The 22,621-nt window shown below is 43.5% G+C and overlaps 1 protein-coding gene across 1 annotated transcript in view; it reads left to right on the top strand.

Moving 5' to 3' along the window:
• Positions 1-22,299, top strand: part of LOC114659668 (uncharacterized) — a 119,614-nt gene extending 97,315 nt beyond the window's left edge. Inside the window, exons 7-12 of the mRNA XM_028812269.2 lie at positions 611-1,211; positions 1,356-1,506; positions 3,887-4,074; positions 12,404-12,600; positions 14,895-14,968; positions 20,340-22,299. Of these exons, the coding sequence (XP_028668102.1) occupies positions 611-1,211; positions 1,356-1,506; positions 3,887-4,074; positions 12,404-12,600; positions 14,895-14,958 (1,201 nt within the window). The 3' untranslated portion in view covers positions 14,959-14,968; positions 20,340-22,299. The remainder of the gene's footprint in view (positions 1-610; positions 1,212-1,355; positions 1,507-3,886; positions 4,075-12,403; positions 12,601-14,894; positions 14,969-20,339) is intronic.
• Positions 22,300-22,621: the final 322 nt, after the last annotated feature.

The raw sequence follows: 22,621 nt of genomic DNA, 5'->3' as shown, positions 1-22,621 counted from the left end.
TATAAGGCCTGCAAAATTGAAAAAAGTAAACTCATGGGTCATTTATTCTCACTCCTTAAAAAATTCAAAATTGTTCAAAATTAAAATGGTGAACTATGAATGTGAATTTATTCATTTTAATCTGTGTGAACTGAACTTTGAGTGAGTTCTTGTGGGGTGTGAACTTGCACAACACTTATCGTGTGTCTACCTGGAGTGCCACACAGTTGTGTGGCTTAAATGCAAACAGGGCTTCCCATTTGACTTCCTCAGCGTGTCAATGAGTGGGGTGGAGGGCTCCCAAATCCTGACCCCCCAGCCACCCCCCCCACCCCCGCCCCCCATGGAGTCTTCAGCACACCGAAGAGTGGAAGAACGAAGAGCTGAGCATGAGATCTTTGAAAACTCCCATTTACTGCTGGTACCAAAATTACTGAAATGCTGGTACATGCCTTTTTAAAATTTAGGTTTTTCATTCTTTTTTAGTACCAGTATACCATGCAACCCTATAACAGGGTCTTGCTTACTAGAAGAAATGTATTCATGTTCAGTAGAGTGAACAAAGAGCAAGACTGAATCTAGCTGACTGCCCCTAAATGATCTTTTCTAATTCTTGTTTTCTCTTCATCAGTTCAGGCAGTGACTCCTTGAACTTTGATCCCGGTCTCAGTCCAATCAATCTAGTGGATGAACTTTTTGTTGGGGATGACTGGTCCCAGTTTCTACCTGAGAAAAAGGAGCCCGGATCTGTTAAAAGCTGTCCTCCAGTGGCTGAAGAAGAAGAAGAAGAAGAAGAAGAAGAAGAAGAAGAAGAAGAAGAAGAGACTCTAGGCCCAGACACCACTGACCAATCGTTCCATGGCATTCCTGAATACGAAATGAAGAGAAGCAGAAGTGGTAGCAGCTGCAGCAGCGATCACCGCCAGTCATTAGAAGTGGACGAGAGTGAGCAGAGCCCACTGGAGTACCAGGAGGGAACGAAACGAGAACCCTCTGAAATGGAAGAGGAGAGAGAAGCCAACACAGATGATGAAGAAGGTGAGGAAGAAGAGAGATCTTCTATGGACCACATCCCAGATCCAGAGGCTGATAATAGTCAATCTGAGACCCTGATCGAAACAATGGAGGACACCAGTCATCTAGAAGAAGAAGAAGAAGAAATACTCTCGCCAGTTAGCCCCGATGCAGAAGTTACTCCTTCTCTTCCTCCTCTGGACTTTTCATCAATTGAGGTAAGTAGAGAAGAAATACTCCTCTGCGCATGAGGCTGCACCCTGTGTAGCAGAAAGGGTTTTGTGACTTCACGTTCATCCCGCTTTTACATTTTTGGATTGTACCCAAATATGATTTGTATTTTTTTTTCCTTTATCTCTCAGCGTTCAGAGATCTTGGACAACTCTGTGTACAGAAATCGAGCCAACCTGAACAGAAAACGGGGCCACCGGGCCCCAGTTCAAGTGCCGAGGAACTGCCGGGAAGATCGAGAGGCGGAGAGCGAAAGCGACTGGATGTTTCGAGATTCCACTGGTATGTTCATGATCAAGAATCAATGCTTCTACATTTGGCAACTGCTGCAGTAGGTGCCACCAGCCTCTGGAGGGCAGTGTAGCTACATTTCTCTCTCTCTCTCTCTCTCTCTCTCTCTCTATATATATATATATATATATATATAAAATGCAAATGGTTTTCTGTAACTCAAAAACTAGCAAACAATTGGGCGTTGAACTTTGACCTTAGTCTTAATCGAGAACTTATGCTGTGATACGCATAGCACAACCCATGAATTGGACATGTGGGCTACATAGGCCACATAATTGGGCTTTGGGTCCTTGTCACAGCACGGTGACATGACATGGCTGACAGGAAAAGAACATCAGCAACATCTGGTGACAGACATGCACATTTTGCACAGATAAAGCAGATGTACATCAACCACACGCCGAAATAACACAATTTGTAATCTCAGCTCGGTCTTGAGCCAAAAAAGTGGGAGCCATCGAGAAATGTGGAGGCAGCAGAGCCCTGCCACACGTCAGCTTGAATGTAAAGCCATTGAGCTACAGTGCAAGCTATAGAAAAATGAAGGCCAGCAATTCCTTCTGCTCAGTGTCAAGTGCGTCATACACAATGTAAGCACAAAGGAATGAGCACAACGAGAACAGCAGAGAGATGCATGAACATTTCATTAGCACTACTCGGGAGCACAACAGGAAGTCATAAATGACCAATGAATTTGAGGTGTGGGCTACCACCACCACCACCACCACGTAATTGTGCTTCACATCCTTCACCAGTCATACACTCCCAAGTGCAAATGACAATTGTATGTATTGTTAGGGCACAAGAAAGGTGCTGGAGTGACCTGGGGAGCATGAACCACCTTTCTTCAAGTACTGGCGGTTCGAGAGTTTCCTAGAACATTAGAACACTCTAGACGAGAACAGGCCATTCAGCCCAACAAACTTGCCAGTCCTATCCACTTATTTCTTCCAAAAAAACATCAAGTTGAGCTTTGAAAGTCCCTAAAGTCTTACTGTCTACCACACTACTTGGTCGCTTATTCCAAGTGTCTATCGTTCTTTGTGTAAAGAAAAAATTCCTAATGTTTGTACAAAATTTACCCTTAACAAGTTTCCAACTGTGTCCCAGTGTCCTTGATGAACTCATTTTAAAATAACAGTCTTGATCCACTGGATCCCTTCATAATTTTAAACACTTCAGTCATGTCACCTCTTAATCTACTTTTGTTTAAACTGTAAAGGCTCAGCTCTTTAAATGTTTCCTCATAACTTATCTCCTGTAGCCCCCGAATCAGCCTAGTCGCTCTTCTCTGGACTTACTCCTATGCTGCTATGTCCTTTTTGTAGCCTGGAGACCAAAACTGCACACAGAACTCCAGATGAGGCCTCACCAGTGTGTTATAAAGCTTGAGCAGAACCTCCTTGGATTGTGCGCCACCCATCAAGGTGCTATATAACCTGACATTCTGTTTGCCTTCTTAATGGTGTGGACGCTAGAGGTGCTGTTGCCCCGTGAAACCCCACAGACAGACGCCCAGAACACACGTTTAAAAGCACCAAGAAGAATTCTTTAATAATTTCTTCAAATAAAGTGCACAAAGCACCGCACACTCCACAATTCTCCAATAATAAGAATAATCAATAATCAATAATCAATGCAATAATCACAATCCTCCATTCCTCCCAGCAGCTCCGTCACTCTACCACCCAACTCCGGATCTCCTTGCTGGGTTTCCCAAAGTCCTTTAAATAGTCCATGACCTGGAAGTGTTCCTTCTCCAGGTCAAACACCACATATATTTCCTTCAGTAGCCTGGAAGTACTGTGGGCTTCCGTCCTCATGCCTCCGAAGTACTTCTGGGAGTCCCCAGGCTCCTTGTGAGCTCCCTCTGGTGGCACCCACGGCACCCAACAGGGCTGAGGAAATGGACTCCATGTCCTATGATGCCCTGAGGGAATCCGGGGAACCATTTCCATCCAGGGGAGCTGCCATCTAGTGTCCCAGGGGAGGTAGTGTCCTAAAAAGCCTGCTCTTCCTCCTTCTTACTGTTCAGGGACATCCCGGCCAGACTGAAACGCCGGCCGCCCATCACAATGGCTTAGTAGTAGTGTAAGTTTTCATTTTCTGAACTTGAACTCACTTTGGACTGGATGAAATGCCAGTCCTTTCAGGGCCAACATTCACACACTTGATTCATTTATTCAATTAGTCAGTGTGTCCAACACACATTAAAAATACCCCAAAACAATCTCAACACATTTATGGATCCTACTCTAAAGGTTTCTGCCGATGGGAATTTTAACTGAGCCCATTCTGCCCTCTTCTATCATTCTATCTATCATTTAGGGCTACAACTGAATCCTATTGTCCTTCTCCTTTTCTGTAGAGCCTCGAGCAGCAGCTGAAGCTGCTCCCACCAATAATGACGATGAGAATGGCGATGAAGAGGATGGCCGGGATGTAAAATGTGCACGACTTGAGTCGTCACCGGTGAAAGGCAGTCCGGCCCGCTCACCCATCTCTCCTGCAGGCCGGGTTCAGCTATTCCCTGGAGTTGATGCCGCCACGCTGCAGGTGAGGGTCAAATGCTAAGTGTGATCAGCTCCATTGACAGGGACTTGAACCTGCACAGGTAAGGTAAGCCTCTGAGTGGCTGCCGTGTTATGGTTTTACTTCTATCTGTGCCTCACTATGAATTTTTTGCATTTATGTCGACACTCCTTTCGCTGTTTTCTGTAATCAAAATTTCACCTTGGCAACTGTTGGCATTCATGGACTCCGAGAGCACTCGTTTCTGATCAGGTCAATTAATTGTCAGTGGGGGTCAGAGTGTACCCCCCCACTGCAATTACCACCAGTCCATCATAGCATATTGACTACTGGACCATTTATTACCAGTACGTTACACTATTGGTCTATGCTTATATCCATCCATCCATCCATTTTCCAACCCGCTGAATCCGAACACAGGGTCACGGGGGTCTGCTGGAGCCAATCCCAGCCAACACAGGGCACAAGGCAAGGAACCAATCCCGGGCAGGGTGCCAACCCACCGCAGGACACACGCAAACACACCAAACACACACTAGGGCCAATTTAGAATCGCCAATCCACCTAACCTGCATGTCTTTGGACTGTGGGAGGAAACCGGAGCGCCCGGAGGAAACCCACGCAGACACGGGGAGAACATGCAAACTCCACGCAGGGTGGACCCGGGAAGCGAACCCGGGTCTCCTAACTGCGAGGCAACAGCGCTACCACTGCGCCACAATGCCGCCCCTATGCTTATATGATAAATAATAAACTCTATCAAAATTCGTAAGAAAGCAACGGTTCTCTTATCGACCAAAAATGTAAAGAAACTGTTGATTGCTGTATTTTGACCAGCAACCTGACTTAAGGTCTCCATTTGATTGAGAGTTCTAGAAGTACAAGTAAGCCCGCGATTCGCTGGCGAATTGGAAATCCAAGAATGGCAATCAGTTTCTGTTCCGTCTGATATCTGGATGGATGACATATCATGGAGGGTGGGTGCGTCTGGGGAAATGTCATTTAACTACATAAGCATATCTGTAGTAAAGTGGTCTCGTTTTGTGGAGACGTGATTCTGTTGCCTTTGCTGACACCGACTGCTGGCAGAGTGGAGCACAGCAAGTTCAGTTTACAGGTTGTGGTGTTTGTGTGCCAGCCACTGAGTCTGGGAAGCCGCTGGGTTAGAGTCTGTGACCATTATGTGATCTATATTACTGGCACAGTGGATTAGAGCAAGTGTAGCTCACAGGTTGTGTTGTTTGAGCGCCACCTACTGACTCTGGGAAGCCACTGCGTTTTGGGAAGCCGCTGCATTTGACTCTGGACTCTGGGGCGGGCGCCAAACTGAATGACCGTTATGTGATCTACATTACTGGCACAGTGGATTAGAGCAAGTCTAGTTTACAGGTGGCGGGCTCATTGCAGTGCGGCAGTGCGCGTGCACCTCGATGCACCCTGCGCCCAGCACCCTGCGTCCATATCCGGTTTACAACCTTCGGTTAGTAATATGGATGGCATCATGCAGAAGAGCATGTGCCACAAATATATAACACGTTTCTTTGCTCTGTCTACGCTTGTTGCACACAACACATTTGGTAGTTGGTGAATGTTTGGGCTCAGTGGGCAGCAGAATGTCCATGTAGTGCTGTCCTTACAGTCGGGACAAGTCGAAGGTGTTGAATAATTAGACTGAACTTGTGACCTCACTGATTCTTTAGTGGAATTTCTTTGTAGAATGTGCAGTCGCCACAGGTTGTCTGATAAGAGCAGTCGGAAAGAGAAGATGTCCGAAATATGTAATAAAATAGAAATCCATGCCACTCATATATTCCGGAAGTTGGGCGGCACGGTGGCGCAGTGGTAGCGCTGCTGCCTCGCAGTTAGGAGACCCGGGTTCGCTTCCCGGGTCCACCCTGCGTGGAGTTTGCATGTTCTCCCCGTGTCTGCGTGGGTTTCCTCCGGGCGCTCCGGTTTCCTCCCACAGTCCAAAGACATGCAGGTTAGGTGGATTGGCGATTCTAAATTGGCCCTAGTGTGTGTTTGGTGTGTTTGCGTGTGTCCTGCGGTGGGTTGGCACCCTGCCCAGGATTGGTTCCCTGCCTTGTGCCCTGGGATTGGCTCCAGCAGACCCCCGTGACCCTGTGTTCGGATTCAGCGGGTTGGAAAATGGATGGATGAATGGATGTTTACACCAAGGTCAGATGTTGATGATGATTTTTACGAAGTATGATAAATGAACTATGACATACCCTCTGTATATATGATACTAGCTGTCCCCCACGGATCTACCCATGTAGTAATGAAACAGGACACACTTTAAAAATCAATTAAAAAAAATTTAATTTTTGGCCAAGCGGAAGGTAGGTACGCTCCGATGTCAAACGTTGGCACGGTATCTGATGGTGTTCAGCTCTGATGGGACAGCGTTCCCCTCATGGGGAGAAAAGCATATGCCTGTGATATCCTAATCAGCAGCTAACCTCTAAAATACACGTAGCTCTGATCTCCATCTCAAAAATGTCAAACGCTACTCCGTAACAATCTCTACATCAGCGGTTCTCAGACTGTGGGTAACAAAGTAACAGAAAAGGAGGTGCGAATGTTGCCATATGTGGTGTAATTTTGCTATTCGTAGGAAAATTTCAAACTTGTAGCGGTGTGTCGGCAGCAAAAACTTTCAAAACGTTTCAAAAAAACGTTAGGGGGGTGCGATTAAAACTGTTATGAAAACTCGGGTCGCAAATACTTAAAGGTTGAGAAACGCTGCTCTAGATGATAATGTCCACTGAACAAAAAGGTATCACTAGCTAGCCCAGCTCTGTACTCCTGAGGTCCCACCTTCCCCTTGCCTCGGCCCACAGCTGCTCTCTTGGATTTGCGCAAATATATTGCTCCTGCCAGCGAACTATGATTCTTAGCGTGATGAGAGAAGTCGGAAAAAATCAACCGGAATGTTCTAGCAAATTATAGAAAAAACCCCGATCTAAATCCATTAAGTAGTTTTCTTGTTTGCTAGCTAAGTGGAGGTAAGGAACGCCCCGAGGCTGGCGATGTGAGTGAGGAGGGCCCCACTCCCCTCTCCTCGGCCTGCTGTGTCTCTCGGATTCGTGCAAATAAACCGGTTCTGCAAGTGAACTATGATACTTAGCACAATTAGAGAAGACACAAAATCAACCAGAATGTTCAAGCAAATTATAGGAAAAACCTGAGCTAAATCTGTTAAGTAGTTCTCTCGTGAAAAGCGGACAGACATACAAATGTTGGATTTATATATATTTATTTATTTATATATATAACTAGCAAGGACATGTGGTGTGGCAGGTCCACAGCTCAGATCAAAGGCCACTTTTTAAATAAATAATCGCCGCACTCGCAGCTTAGAGAGGGGACGTGGTAGTGTGGCGGATGGATTCGTGATGCGGATGGTCCTCGCTTAAGTGCACAGGTGAGGAGTCGTCCGCATCCGTAATTGTTACCGGGAGCTGCTAATTGCCACATCTGATCCACGTCCACGTAATATTTAATAGAAGCACGAGGAGGAAAAGAGAAAAAAGAGAATGGGAGATTAACTCTTTCAGGGCTGATGTTGACTTTTGTCAAAATTCAGGGGTAGAGGACGGTAATTGGCTGTAAATGGAGACAAAACTCGCCCTTACTTTTGAGTTCGACTCTCTTTGCTTGAAGGAAAGTTACGTAGCTTTGTTGATTTGACCTCGATTCCCTGCGCGTGCAGGAGTAGCAAAGAGCAAACAGCCTCAAAAATGGCATTAGTATCTGGGGAGACTAAAAAAGGTGCAAAGCAAAATACTCCATGGACGTCTGACTTTGACTTTGATGCAAGTGATCTGGAGATGGAGATCAAAAATGAAATTGAGGTACCAGCATCAGCCTACTGGTCCCTAGTTGATCGTGGTGCTCAACGTGTCCATGTAGCTGATACGCTTACAGCAGCGTTCGCCTAGAAGGAGCACTTAGGATGACAAGAGGTACAAACCATATTGTGTCACGCAGCGACTGCCACTGTCGCCCATCTGCTGCGTGAAGGCTGCATTCCTGCTGGCCATCGAGCTGCCCTTGCACAGCTACTGCTGCCTGAGATGCCAAACAGGCACCAACAGCAGCCACATCGTGTAGCGACAGACGATTTATGTTGATTTTTGTGCGAAACCAGCGCATTGTGTGCTGTTCAGAAAACTTTTTTTGGGAAAAAAATAAATAGATAGATAGATAGATAGATGTGAAAGGCACTATATGATAGATAGATAGATAGATAGATAGATGTGAAAGGCACTATATAATAGATAGATAGATAGATAGATAGATAGATGTGAAAGGCACTATATAATAGATAGATAGATAGATAGATGTGAAAGGCACTATATGATAGATAGATAGATAGATAGATAGATAGATGTGAAAGGCACTATATAATAGATAGATAGATAGATAGATAGATGTGAAAGGCACTATATAATAGATAGATAGATAGATAGATAGATACTTTATTAATCCCAAGGGGAAATTCACATACTCCAGCAGCAGCATACTGATACAAAACAATATTACATTAAAGAGTGATAACAATGCAGGAAAAAACAGACAATAACTTTATATAATGTTAACGTTTACCCCCCCCGGGTGGAATTGAAGAGTCGCATAGATTGGGGGAGGAACGATCTTCTCAGTCTGTCAGTGGAGGAGGACATTGACAGCAGTCTGTCTCTGAAGCTGCTCCTCTGTCTGGAGATGATCCTGTTCAGTGGATGCAGTGGATTCTCCATAATTGACAGGAGCCTGCTGAGCGCCCGTCGCTCTGCCACAGATGTCAAACTGTCCAGCTCCATGCCAACAATAGAGCCTGCCTTCCTCACCAGTTTGTCCAGGCGTGAGGCGTCCTTCTTCTTTATGCTGCCTCCCCAGCACACCACTGCGTAGAAGAGGGCGCTCGCCACAACCGTCTGATAGAACATCTGCAGCATCTTATTGCAGATGTTGAAGGACGCCAGCCTTCTAATGAAGTATAACCGGCTCTGTCCTTTCTTACACAGCGCATCAGTATTGGCAGTCCAGTCTAATTTATCATCCAGCTGCACTCCCAGGTATTTATAGGTCTGCACCCTCTGCACATAGTCACCTCTGATGATCACGGGGTCCATGAGGGGTCTGGGCCTCCTAAAATCCATCACCAGCTCCTTGATTTTGCTGGTGTTCAGGTGTAGGTGGTTTGAGTCGCACCATTTAACAAAGTCCTTGATTAGGTCCCTATACTCCTCCTCCTGCCCACTCCTGATGCAGCCCACGATAGCAGTGTTGTCAGCGAACTTTTGCACATGGCAAATATTCAGCCCTCACAGAGTTAAAGGAGAAGGAAGCAGGAAGGAGAAAGGCGGTGCGTGAGCGAGTTAGAGCGCGAGCAAGAACAGGCTCTGTTAAGGTGGAACGCATCTGGTAGTGTTTGGACAACTCTCAGAGGGGGGCTGTTGGAAGCGGTCACTCCAGCTCCTCTAAACTGCAGAAGAAACGACTCCGCGCAGAAGGTAGCGGGAGTCGTGGAGGCTTTGGGCATGTTGAGCCTTAGCGTGAGCACCCTGGCCGCTGGGGAGGGAACCCAAGTCTCGGTCCGGCTGGAGCCCGATGTAGCTGGGGATTGGAGGGCTACCAGACCAGAAAAGAAGGAGCTACATTTGCTGGTAGGATGACTCCCCTGTTGCGGAGCCTGAATGGGAGAAGCAGGGGAGCCGCCAGTAGAAGAACGCACCTGGCTTTAATTTTAAAGAAAGACTGCTTCCAGCCGTTATTTTAACCTCAGTTTTTAAACGATTTTTTTTCTAGTGTATTTTTAACCTCCACCGTTCACTTGTTTTTATGGATTATTTATTTAATGACTTATTTGAGAGACACTGCACTATTTATTTGAACACTTTGATTTTGTTGATTTTTTTTTTTAAAAAAGCACTTTGCACTTTTTGCACCTTCCCCTTGCTTCATGGTTGATGTCTTCACTGCCTAAGCTCATCGGTGACATTACCGATGGTGTCGGGTTCAAGAACTCCCAGAAGCCGGAGCAGAACCTGCATGGTCACAGGACATGAGATGTGCAACTAATCACACTTTTTGTGATTAACAAGTGCATTTAAGAAGTGCCTCCATCATCTGCAAGTCAATCATCTCTTTTCACATACAGAGTGACTCCACGTATCTGTCAATAAAGGTATTCTTCCCATCTTGCACTGGCTTTGTGGTTTAACTTTGACAGTTGGCGTTGCGAGCACATCCCACCTCTCCCATGGTGCAGGATAAGGTAAGGCAGTATTCTCTGTCAGTTTTATGTGCTGACGGTGGGAGGCTGGGATCTGAACACACAACAACCTGACATGTCCTTCCAGGAATGGTGAGTGCCTGCCTCTGTCTGCTGTAGCGCTGGACTCCCCACTGGGTTGAATGTAGTAGGATTCCCGGACATTTTTCATTCCTGCATTCCGGGAATGAAACTGCTGAAAATGGGAATGGCCAAGCTTGCATATATAGCGTGTAAAAGTGTAAAAAAATCGATCAAGAAATAACAGAGTTATAGTTGAAAATAATTAAGTGGCATGGTTTTTTGGCCCACGGTGTAGTGTGTTGCTCATTAATTCATTCAACAACAGACCAGCAGCAGTCAGTCATATTCAGGAAAACTGTCTCTCGTTGTTACGATTCCCACGGATTCAGAGGTCAAGACGCTTTCACAGCTCCGTCCTTATGGTAGTAAGTTAATGGATAAAGTGAATGAAAAGAGCCGGTTCAATGAATGGGATGGGGAATGGACGAAGGAGCCTGCCCAGGTTCCAGTTAAAGTCTGAAGAGGAGTTCAAGTCTCTTTTGGAAGTTCAGGTCCCTTCTCAACAAAGATGAGGCATTAAAGTCCACTCAGACGGAGTTAAATTCTCTTACATGTTAACAGTTGGTGGCTGCTTTGACTCCTGGTTGGGGAGTCATAGGTAGACACCAGGCTTAGTATTGACAGCACAATGAACCTCGGTGGACGGTTTAACCAAACTGTAGGCATACGATATCTACAATGACTTCCTACTGCCAGCGTTATTGACTGATTCTGGGGATTTTTGGGTCCTCCCTTTGTATTCAAATTCTCCTATCTTTATATATAATCTTCATTTGGATCTTGATCTTTGTTTGTCCGCGAATTCACTGCCTTGTGTGGTGTTCCTGGTGTGTTCAGTAGAGGGCAGTAGTGATGGAGGAGGAGAAGAAGTGAGGGGGAGGATCGTTGGATGAGGTTGGAGTGTGGTGATTAAAGAGGATTGAACTAAAGGAGACTACGTGCTGTTTGTACTGGCTGAATACACAACACCTTGGTTGTTACTTTTCTTTACAAACACTGTCGATAGCACTCTTTGTGTTTAGATCTGGCGTCAACACTGTGCTTTGCGTTTAGATCTGGCGTCGACATCTGCTTCGTTGTCGAGACTGTGGTTTTTTGTGTTTCTATCGACCGCCGTTAGCAGCACTTTGTCCAAATCGAATGTTCACCCACTTCTTGGAGTCGGCAGTCAGAGTATATAAGTCGGACACACTTCTGTGATTTATCCATCAGTCGGCGTTTGGAGTTCAAGAAAGAAGCATTGGTTCTACCTTACTCTTTGGATTGCCACAAAGCAACCTGTGAGATTGGAGAAAGGTTGAGAAGAGATCGTGAGAGGGAACGACAGCGTCATGAAAACGAGACGGACTGTGAACGGAGAGAAGCAGAAATGCTCCTCCACCACCACGTAATTACTATTCGGACAGTGATTCCGAGTAGGCTGTTCCTATCGAATCAATGTCCAAGGGTTTTGTTTTGTAATTTTGTTTCCCTTATAAAAAATCATAATGCTGTGCAACGAAGGGCCCAGTTCACGACTGTCAGCCGCGTTTAAACAGGGAGCCCTTCACAGACAACTTTAATACGCGCAACGTAGTTGGGCGCACATGGCTAGTTATTCTTTAAATATGTTATTTACTTTTTATATTCACTGAATTTGATTCCAATTGCATTAAGGGGTTCTTTCTTAGTGTATGCATTTGTTGAGCTAAAATCTTATGAGCCTTTTCTCCATGTTCATAACGAGCGTGGTGTGAATCAACGACGAGTTGCTCCATTTCAGTTGTCGTCACTATGTTGAATTCTGTTGATAATCCCAACCTTTTATGAGTTGAAAGCAAAAAAAACCTTCATCAATAAAAGTGACAATTTCTAATCCACACCGCCAGCTCTTTTCATTTTCCCTTCTTCTTGCCTTCATTATAGTTGTGGTCCCTGGGTGACTCTGTAATCACTTCTCTCGGCTTTTTGCCATATTTGACTTTCATTGTTTGTTCCCTTTCTATTCAGGAGAAGCTGAAATTCCCCAAAAAGTCTGGGGATGCTTGTGATGCAGCATCTGGTGAAACAGCCGGGGCCAGTGAGGAGGATGCACTATCGCCTTCCAAAACATCCCCGGGTGGTAAAACCAAATTAGGAAAGTTTCCAGGCTTCAGTAAGGACATTTTCAAGAGAGTGCTGCCGAAAAAGGCTGCCAAGACAGAGGGGTAAGTGAGACCGCCATGGAGCTGTGTAAGGGGGTGTACTTAGCTTGCAGAATTGTCAACTTTTAATGTGTGACTGATTTGTAAGCATCTGCTGAATAAATGAATTTATGATATAAAAAAATAATAATAAACAGGAGTAGACTTGTTAAAATAAAACTGCCCAATGAGAAATAATCAGTAAAATGCTCACCCTAGGATTATCAGAGTCCTTGTCTCTTTTTTGCTATCTCGTATACGAAGTATAGGGAAAGTATTGTAATCGTCCACAGATTCGATGTCGAGATTTTAATTGAATCTCGATTTTTTAGACCTCCCTGACGTTCTTGTATACAAAGTATAGGGAAAGTACTGGAATTCTCCAAAAATTCAATTTTGAGATTTTGATGAATCTCGACCTTTTAGACCTCCCTGAGTCTGAAAATACCATTTTTGGAATTATGTCCCTGTGTGTGTGTGTCTGTCTCTGTGTGTGTGTGTGTGTGTGTGTGTGTGTGTGTGTGTGTGTGTGTGTGTGTGTGTAAACACGATAACTTGAGTACGCTTTCACTTCAGTCAACCAAATGTTGCATACAAGTATTAGGGACAAAACATAGAATTCTATCAACTTTTGGGCTATTTCCGCTAACCGGAAGTGGTACTTTACTTTTTATTCCTGCAGCTGCAGAGTTTGATTTATTCAACTTTACTTTTATAATAATTGTTCAATATATTATTAATTTGATTTGATTTGTTGTTAATTATTCTTTAATGTACATAATATAAAAATATAATAATTGTGTTGCAGTTTACTCCTCAATTACCCATCCCCATATCTAAGTATACGAGAAAGTCTAGGGTAGACCACTCCTGATTTATAAATTAGTGGTTCTGGGTCCCTTACAACCACTCTGGGCTCTCTGAGGAGTGATCTACCAGGCTTTTCAAAATGCTCCTTGCTGTAGGACTTTCCAGAAGACTTCCTAGTTTGCAAGGTTAGGGTTCCTGATGAGTTCTTATGGATTCCTTAGGACAACGTTTCTCAACCTTTATGTATTTGCGACCCGAGTTTTCATAACAGTTTTAATCGTGCCCCCCCCCCCCCCCCAACGTTTTTTGAAAGGAGCCCACTAATACCAATTTGTTCTTTTTTAACTAATGACATATCATAGATGCATATTTTATTATACCTACTTAACTTTTATCAACATTTATCTAACTCTATATTTATTTTTCTAGTATCAGAATGTAGTTTAAGTTAATTTGTTTTGGTTTCAATAGATGTATTTTTCATATTTTTGATTCGTTTTCTTTTTTTCACATCTTCGCTCCCCCCTTTTTCTTACTTCACGCCCCCCTAGGAGGGCCATCCCACAGATTGAGAACCACCGCCTTAGGATGTCCTTCCTTCCTCATATTCTGAAGTGAACGGCTGGCTCTCCTTCTGGTTTCAACCCTTTGATTGTTGTCCTTGGAGATACATAAGTAGAAGTGGCAGGGTGTCTGTGGCTGTTGTTGACCTCTCAGGACTGACTCTGCCTCTGAGTGTTATGATTTTTCCAAAATGGGGAAGGTCAAAACCATAAATGAAAACAGAAATGGTTATAAAACTATCAATCAACCAATCAATCAATCAAATATATAAAGCTCAAAATCTATGTGTGCATATGTATAATGATCAGCCAAAACGTTTAAATCACTGTAAGGTGAAATGAATAACATGGATTATCTTGTTACAATGGCACCTGTCAATGGGTGGGATGTATCAGGCAGCAAGTGAACAGTCAGTTCTTGAAGGTGATGTGTTGGACGCTGGACAAATGGGTCTGCGTAAGGATCTGAGAGACTTTGAGAAGGGGAAAATTGTGAGGGCTAGACAACTGGGTCAGAGCATCTCCAAAATGGTAGGTCTTGTGGGGTGTTTCCTGGCATACAGTGGTTAATGTCTACCAAAAGTGGTCCAAGGAAAGACAACCGGTGAGCCGGCAACAGGATCATGGTTTCCCACAGCTCATTGATGTGCGTGGGGAGTGAAGGGTAGCCCATCTGATCAATCCCACAGAAGCGCTACAGCTGCGCAAATTGCTGAAAAAATTAATGCTGGACATGAGAAGTAAATGTTGGAACACAGTGCATTACATCTGATCTCTCTCTTGGTCAGTCTTTTTTGCACCGCCATTATATATGGCCAGTTCAGGTAGATGGGTAGGAGCCTCATTTTTGAGAGGTAGTGTAGGGCCTGGGTGAAGTGGACCTGGTGGTGGTGGTGGGGGTCAAGCTTGCTTCTGTCTCTGATGTTTAATGCTTCTGTTCTGCAGAGCTGAGACTGCAGCATCCAACTGGCTGCAAGTCTTGAAGATGAAGAAGAAGAATCCTAAATAAAACAGATCAGGTAGGAGATAGGTGGATTACCTTAATTTCCTTTTATTTTTCCATTTGAGGTTTAAGTATGGCATTTATTCTGCACTGTTTGTTCAAAAACATCCCATTTCAATGGCCTGTCCAATTGTATGTAACTAGGCACTATGTAATAGATAGATAGATAGATAGATAGATAGATAGATAGATAGATAGATAGATAGATAGATAGATAGATAGATAGATAGATAGATAGATAGATAGATAAGGCACTATATAATAGATAGATTTGAAAGGCATTATAAAATAGTTAGATAGACGTGAAATGTACTATATAATAGATAGATAGATGTGAAAGGCACTATATGACAGATAGATAGATCAGGCACTATATAATAAATTAGATAGATTTGAAAGGCACTATAAGATAGTTAGATAGATAGACGTGAAATTGACTATATGATAGATTGATCAGGCACTATATAATAAATAGATTTGAAAAGAACTATATGATAGATAGATAGATGTGAAAGGCACTATATGACAGATAGATAGATAGATAGATAGATAGATAGATAGATAGATAGATAGATAGATAGATAGATAGATAGATAGATAGATAGATAGATAAGGTACAATATAATATATACAAAGAAGGATAATTAGATAGGTAAGAGAGGCACTATATGGTTGATCTTTATTTGTCCCCAGGGGAAAATGTGGCTTTTTACCAAACCTCATTAAATAAATAAATGCATAAATAGACAGATAAATAAATATAAATACACACACAGTATGGTTTGTACACACACTAGAATGACTAAAAAGGAAGAACAATGTAAAAAGAAAGAAAAGAAAACTTCTGACTTGACAGTCCCAGCCCCAGTAAGGCACTTTGCAGGCGTATTCCTGTTGGTATAAAGGAGCCTCCATAGTGTTTCTTGACATTCGTCTGCTGGATAATCCATTGGCTGAAAGTCCTCAGTGTTGGTGTCAAGAGAGGATGTGCAGCATTGTTCATAATTGCACTCAGTTTTGTTTTCATTCTTTCCTTCACTACATCTTCTTGGGGGTCTTGGGTGTGTCTCATAACTGAGACCGCGCTTTTAATTACCTTTATTGATTCGGTGGGCCTATCTTGATGTGATGTTCTTGGCCCAGTAGAAAATGCACTGGCCATCAAAGAGTTTTAGAAGATGTGAAGGATGTCACTTCCCACACTAAAAGAATGCAGTCTCCTAAGGAAGAAGAGCCTGATCTGCCCTTTCATCTATAGCCCCTTCGTATTCCGAGACCATTCCAACCTGTCATTAATGTGGATCTCCAAGTACTTGTAGGAGTGGACCAACACTAAATCCACTCCTTAAATAGTGACAGTAGTGACCGTTTATAGAGACTCTTTGATTTTCAATGAAAGTCAATAACAAATTCCTTTGGTTTTGCTGATACTTACTTGCAGGCAATTCTATTTGCACCAAGAAAGAAAATTCTCTCCCTGGCTCCTCTCCTCTACCTCATCTCCTTTATCAACACACCCCATAAGCGCAGAATCTCTAAGAAGTTCTGCAAGTGACCTGACCTGGTTTTATATTTATAGTCGGAGGTGGACAGAGTGAAGAGAACAGGCCTGTTTGTTGTGGCGCTCCAGTGTTGCGCACACAGTTCTTAAGTCTCACACACTGCGGTCTGCCTGACAGACAGTCCATCATCCAGGACCCCACAGGCTCATCCACCTGCATATCCCTGAGTTTACCCCTTAACAGGGATGGCTGGGTGGTACTGAAGGTGCTGGAGAAATCAAAACGCCTGATCCTCACAGTGCGGCCAGCTTTGTCCAGGTGAGAACAAGCCCTGTGACAACAACCTCTACTGATGAACCAGGGACCAAAATCAAATTTTTATTTTATGTTAGTTTCTTTATTATAGCAAACACTCTTCTTTATAAATACTACTAATATTTCTCACATTATGCTCCTTCCATTCCAATGCCTTTGCTATAAATCTTCAGGTCATTGGTTTGTCCAGATGAGTTCTGGAGCCTCATCCTAGCGTAGGTCTTATTTTACCAGACATTTATTTATTTTTTTTTTAATGTTATTTTGTAGTCTTAATTGAAAATGAAACACTTTGACCTAAATTTCCAATTTTCCTAGGAGTTATTGCCATGAAGCCTATTGTTACATTGGCACTGATCATTACAAGGATTAAAAGGATAGATTAGACATAGCTTGCTCTCTTTCTCTCCCCCCCCTAGTCCCCCCCACCCCCCCATTTTGCCTCCCTACTTGAGGCTGGACCACACTTCACAAAGTCCCAGTCCTCTGACATACCTAGAGACAGAGCACGACCAAAACAAAACAAGCCCCCCAGCAGTGGTGTATGAGGATTAAAATTTGAGATATCTATTGCCAATACAGTCCAAATACTATGTAACGATTGTATCCGCTACACTTCACTAAGTTTACACTGAAAAATTATACTGATGATTGCAGATCAACCTCAGACTGCCTTCAGCCCCTTCCCACAGCACAGAAAGCTGACTTATAATAATAAAAGCGATACTTACTAAACCACACAGAGAAAAGATGCAACAAAAAAAATATAATTAATACATTCTCTACAAAACTCCCACTTCCAATCTTAATACATATTTCGCCTGCCTCCTCACTCACTCACTCACTCACGTCCGTCCGAAGCTGAATGCGCAGTCGCCTTCTGCGCAGCTGGCTGAAAAACCTTACGAGACCGACATCCAACCCCAACATCGCGGCAGGAGGCGGATTTACGGCCACAAAAATTCAAAGAGAAAGGCGACTTCGATTAAAGCTCTAGAGGCCTGAAAGGCGATTTCGACTACAGCTCGAGGCCTAATTACACATTCTGATTCAATTGCGCATTCATTCAATACACATATATCAGGTTTGTGGTGCTTATACTTATTACTATTCCATATTGTACTGGAACATTCATCATCCATCCATCCATCCATCCATTTTCCAACCCGCTGAATCCGAACACAGGGTCACGGGGGTCTGCTGGAGCCAATCCCAGCCAACACAGGGCACAAGGCAGGAACCAATCCTGGGCAGGGTGCCAACCCATCGCAGGACACACACAAACACACCCACACACCAAGCACACACTAGGGCCAATTCAGAATCGCCAATCCACCTAACCTGCATGTCTTTGGACTGTGGGAGGAAACCGGAGCGCCCGGAGGAAACCCACACAGACATGGGGAGAACATGCAAACTCCACGCAGGGAGGACCTGGGAAGCGAACCCAGGTCCCCAGATCTCCCAACTGCGAGGCAGCAGCGCTACCCACTGCGCCACCGTGCTGCCCACATTCATCATTCAATATTATACTATAGGCCTGGAAAATTCATCAACTAACAGTACAAGTCTGTACAGTAATGAGTAAAGCGGACTAAAATCATTACAAAACAACTTCTTCGTTACTTATCATTTGTTCTTCATACACTGCTGACACAAACTCGTGCCCGTTTCATCTTACATTGTCGAAACGGGCTCTTTGTCTAGTATATACAATAAACACAAAGCAAAAAATTATATATCCAAGAATTTTCCCCACCGTCCATTCGATTTAGTCTTTTTTCCGTTTTCCTGTTTCCCCATAGTTCAGTTCCTTAGACATGCCTATCCCAGAATAAAAGATTTATGGCACACACTGCTTCCAATCCCTTTCACGGTAACCTAAGCGTATCCAGAATCTTCGAGGTGGCCACCCCAGACTGCGTTGGACTTGTGGTGCTCCCCGAAAACAATCGTTCTCCTTGACTCCGATGGGTCATGTCTTTTTTTCCTTCACCATAAAAACTCGGGCTGTCTTTTCTTCCTTCTCCTCCTGTCTTTTTGCGCCCCTATTTAAATAGTGTGTCCGTTTCCATGGCACTCCCGGAAATCGCGATGACAGCCCTGTACCTCCCAAAAGGTCCTCTCTATCAACCCGCCTATCTTATCTTCCGTATTCTCAACTGACAACGAGATTTTACATAGAGAGAGAGAGAAAAAAAACATATACATTTTTATGTGGCAGTGCTACAATTATAAGCATAAAATATAGCCTTTAACAGTCTTGAAATAGAAAGATAGTAAACCGAGAAAATGGTGTTAAAAAGTGGCCCTGGATAAGCATAGCAAGCCCTAATACAATAATAACAATAACAATAAAACAAGGGCATGATGTTAAACAGTCTCTTAAAAAAAAAAACAAACAGAAAGTGGCCGAGAAGGGTAAAGGATGTATACAGTAATCCCTCGCTATATCGCGCTTCGCCTTTCGCGGCTTCAGTCTATCGCGGATTTTATATGTAAGCATATTTAAATATATATCCCGGATTTTTTGCTGGTTCGCGGATTTCTGCAGACAATGGGTCTTTTAATTTCTGGTACATGCTTCCTCAGTTGGTTTGCCCAGTTGATTTCATACAAGGGACGCTATTGGCAGATGGCTGAGAAGCTACCCAACTTACTTTTCTCTCTCTCTCTCTTGCGCTGACATTCTCTGATCCTGACGTAGGGGGATTGAGCAGGGGGGCTGTTCGCACACCTAGACGATACGGATGCTCGTCTAAAAATGCTGAAAGATTATCTTCACGTTGCTCCCTTTTGTGCAGCTTCTTTGTGAAGCGACATGCTGCACGGTGCTTCGCATACTTAAAAGCCAAACAGCCCTATTGATTTGTTTGCTTTTCTCTCTCTATCTCCGTGACGTGATCTGCTCCTGACGCGCACTCCTTTGAAGAGGAAGATACGTTTGCATTCTTTTAATTGTGAGACGGAACTGTCATCTCTGTCTTGTCATGGAGCACAGTTTAAACTTTTGAAAAAGAGACAAATGTTTGTTTGCAGTGTTTGAATAACGTTCCTGTCTCTCTACAACTTCCTGTGTTTCTGTGCAAATCTGTGACCCAAGCATGACAATATAAAAATAACCATATAAACATATGGTTTCTTCTTCGTGGATTTTCACCTTTCGCGGGGGGTTCTGGAACGCAACCCCCGCGATGGAGGAGGGATTACTGTAATTACGGTACCAGTATCATTGCAAGCGGATCAGACAGCCGGTAAGATCTTCTTTGCCATGCCATGACAGGGTGCGACTCACAATCGTATTTCAGATGAGTGTCCGGCTCAGTTTTCTTAGTTTAGTGGTAAAGATGTAATGCTTGCCTTGAATGTCCACTTTCAGTTTAGCAGGATACAAAAGGCGGTATCTGATCTCGGCTTTCCGTAAGCGTTGTTTGATGTTGTAAAAAGTTGCTCATTTAGCCGCTGTTGAGGGTGAGAAATCAGGGAAGATACGAATGGTTATTTTCAAATATAATCTCTTGTTGTTTTTTTTTCAACTAAATACTAAATTTTGATTTTTTTGAATTTCAGGGGCTGCATCCTGCTTGCTAAAGATGAGCCTAAACCTGGTCATTCAGATGCAGTTTTGCGCAGAGGGGGGCCAGCGCCAGAGCCAGCGTCGATTTTCAACTCACTTTATTCATTTCCAGCTTGAGTGACTGGCCGTTGGGGGGCACGTGAAGCTGCAGACGGGTACACAGAAACTCAATCTGCTTGACTTGCCACCCAGGGAAACACCTTGGACCTACTTTGTTTTTTTTTTTTTTTTTTTTTTTTTTTTTTTTTTATAATTTGATGCAATTGAGAGAGAAACAATATTATGAATAGGAGAAAATGCATTGAAAGAGGGCTGCGCTTCATGATGAGATATGACAAGCGGGCACTTGACACGAGGGTGGCTGAGGACGCTTTTTATAACATTTTGATCCTAAGCTTCTGACTTTGCAGTTTGCTATGTATATTCACATGTATTCAGCTCACTTATTTTTTTTTTTTTTGCAAATATGATGCTATACCGCCAAAGTGACCAAAGCACGTATGTCAATAAATGAATGTGCACATCTGCTGAACTGGGTGACTCCCATTCAGGAAATGAATGTAAATGTTTATGTATATATTTGTGATAAGGGGGGAGGAATAAACAAGCACTGATAAGTTTTCCGGACAAATCTAGAAATAAGATGGTTAAAGTCACTTCCAAACGTTATTTTCCGCCATCCATACCTTCTTCTCAGTGGTCAGTTTTCTTCCTCAGCCACAATTGTCCCAAGGTGACTGAGGAGTTGTCTCCACTGACATAACGCAGACGTTTTCTTTATCCTTCCCGCTTGATCGGTTAAGCTTTCCTTTGGTCTTATTGCTGCAGAATGAGCTCAGGCATTGGTCTTTTATTACATATGAACATAAAAAAATTGCCAGACGAGAGGTGACCCTTCAGTCCATCAAGCCCGTCTGTTTCGCTAATAGCTAAGCTGTCCCAACATCTCATCCAGATTCTTCTTAAAGGTTGTCAAGGTTTCTGCTTCAACTCCAAGTCTTGGTAGTTTGTTCCAGAGTCCCACAAATCCTTTTGTAAAGAAGTACTTCCTGACTTCAGTCCTAAATGTTCCTCCCCTTAATTTCCACCGATGTCCTAGAGTTTGTGAATCACCCTTAAGCTGAAAGAATGTTGCTGATCTATTCTATCAATGCCTTTGAGGATTCTCTGCTCGAGACTAAACAGGTTTAATTCTCTGAATTTGTCACAGTAGGACATTTCTAAGTCCTGAGATGCATCTGGTTGCTCTCCACTGCACAGCTTCAAGTGCTGCTCTGTCTTACTTGTACCATGGTGACCAGAACTGCACACAATACTCCAGAGGTGGTCTTCAATAACTTCAAAACATGATATACCCCCCCTCCCCCCCCAATTGCCCAAGGATCCTAATTGGGAGCCATTAGGAAGGTTTAAGGATGAGGCCTGTTAAAGCCTCTTCTCATTGACTTGATGGCTTCATTCGTTCTTCCCCTCATCCATTAATCTCAACCCATTAAATGGGGCTTCAACAAAACACTTAGCATGTTGATTGAAACTGTCAGCCTTGAAGTTCCGACCTTAAAGAAATTGGACCCTCAAGGATATATATGGTATCACATGATTCCTGTGGATTAATTCATGGGCTTTGCTGTTATCAAATACTACAGTATCTAATGAAATTGGCAGTCAGCTTCCATTTTACTTGTGATTAAACCCCTTTTATTGTCAATTGTGTCTTTGTTTTTTTGTAATCTGGTGTTAATAAAGATGTAGACCACCATGAATGTCAATCGCTATCAAGCTCTTGGGCTCAAATGATGTTTAACATGTCTGTGTTTAAAGCCTCCATTTTAGAAACCTGTGCTATCTGTTAGGAAACCTTCTTGGTTTTACATGCTGTCCATGTCCTCTGTGATTGAACTCCTCCAGACTTCGATGATATCTTTGGTATTTGCAATAAAACTGTTGGCCATAGCACATGTCCATGTTATTTATTTGACATTTGATCTTTTGTTGTAATATACTTTATCAATCCCAGAGGGGAAATTGTCTGTTTGCATGACCTTTGGAGGTAAGAGCAAAGGGTCAGCCATTGTACAGCACTCCAGGAGCAATTTTGAGGTTAAGGACCCAATGGGGCCTTCGGATGAGATGTAAAACCGAGGTCGTGACTCTCTGTGATCCCTGGGCATCCTTCATATAGAGTAGGGCATATCCCGAAGTCCAGGCTAAATTGCCCACCATGGCTTAATCATTCTGGCCCCCTTATCGTCCCCAGTCTCTAACTGGCTATCTA

The sequence above is a fragment of the Erpetoichthys calabaricus genome, chromosome 10 (assembly GCF_900747795.2).
Source record: "Erpetoichthys calabaricus chromosome 10, fErpCal1.3, whole genome shotgun sequence".
Classification (NCBI taxonomy): domain Eukaryota; kingdom Metazoa; phylum Chordata; class Cladistia; order Polypteriformes; family Polypteridae; genus Erpetoichthys; species Erpetoichthys calabaricus.
Note: the sequence above shows the minus strand (reverse complement) of the source record. Positions and strands in the feature narration are given on the sequence as shown.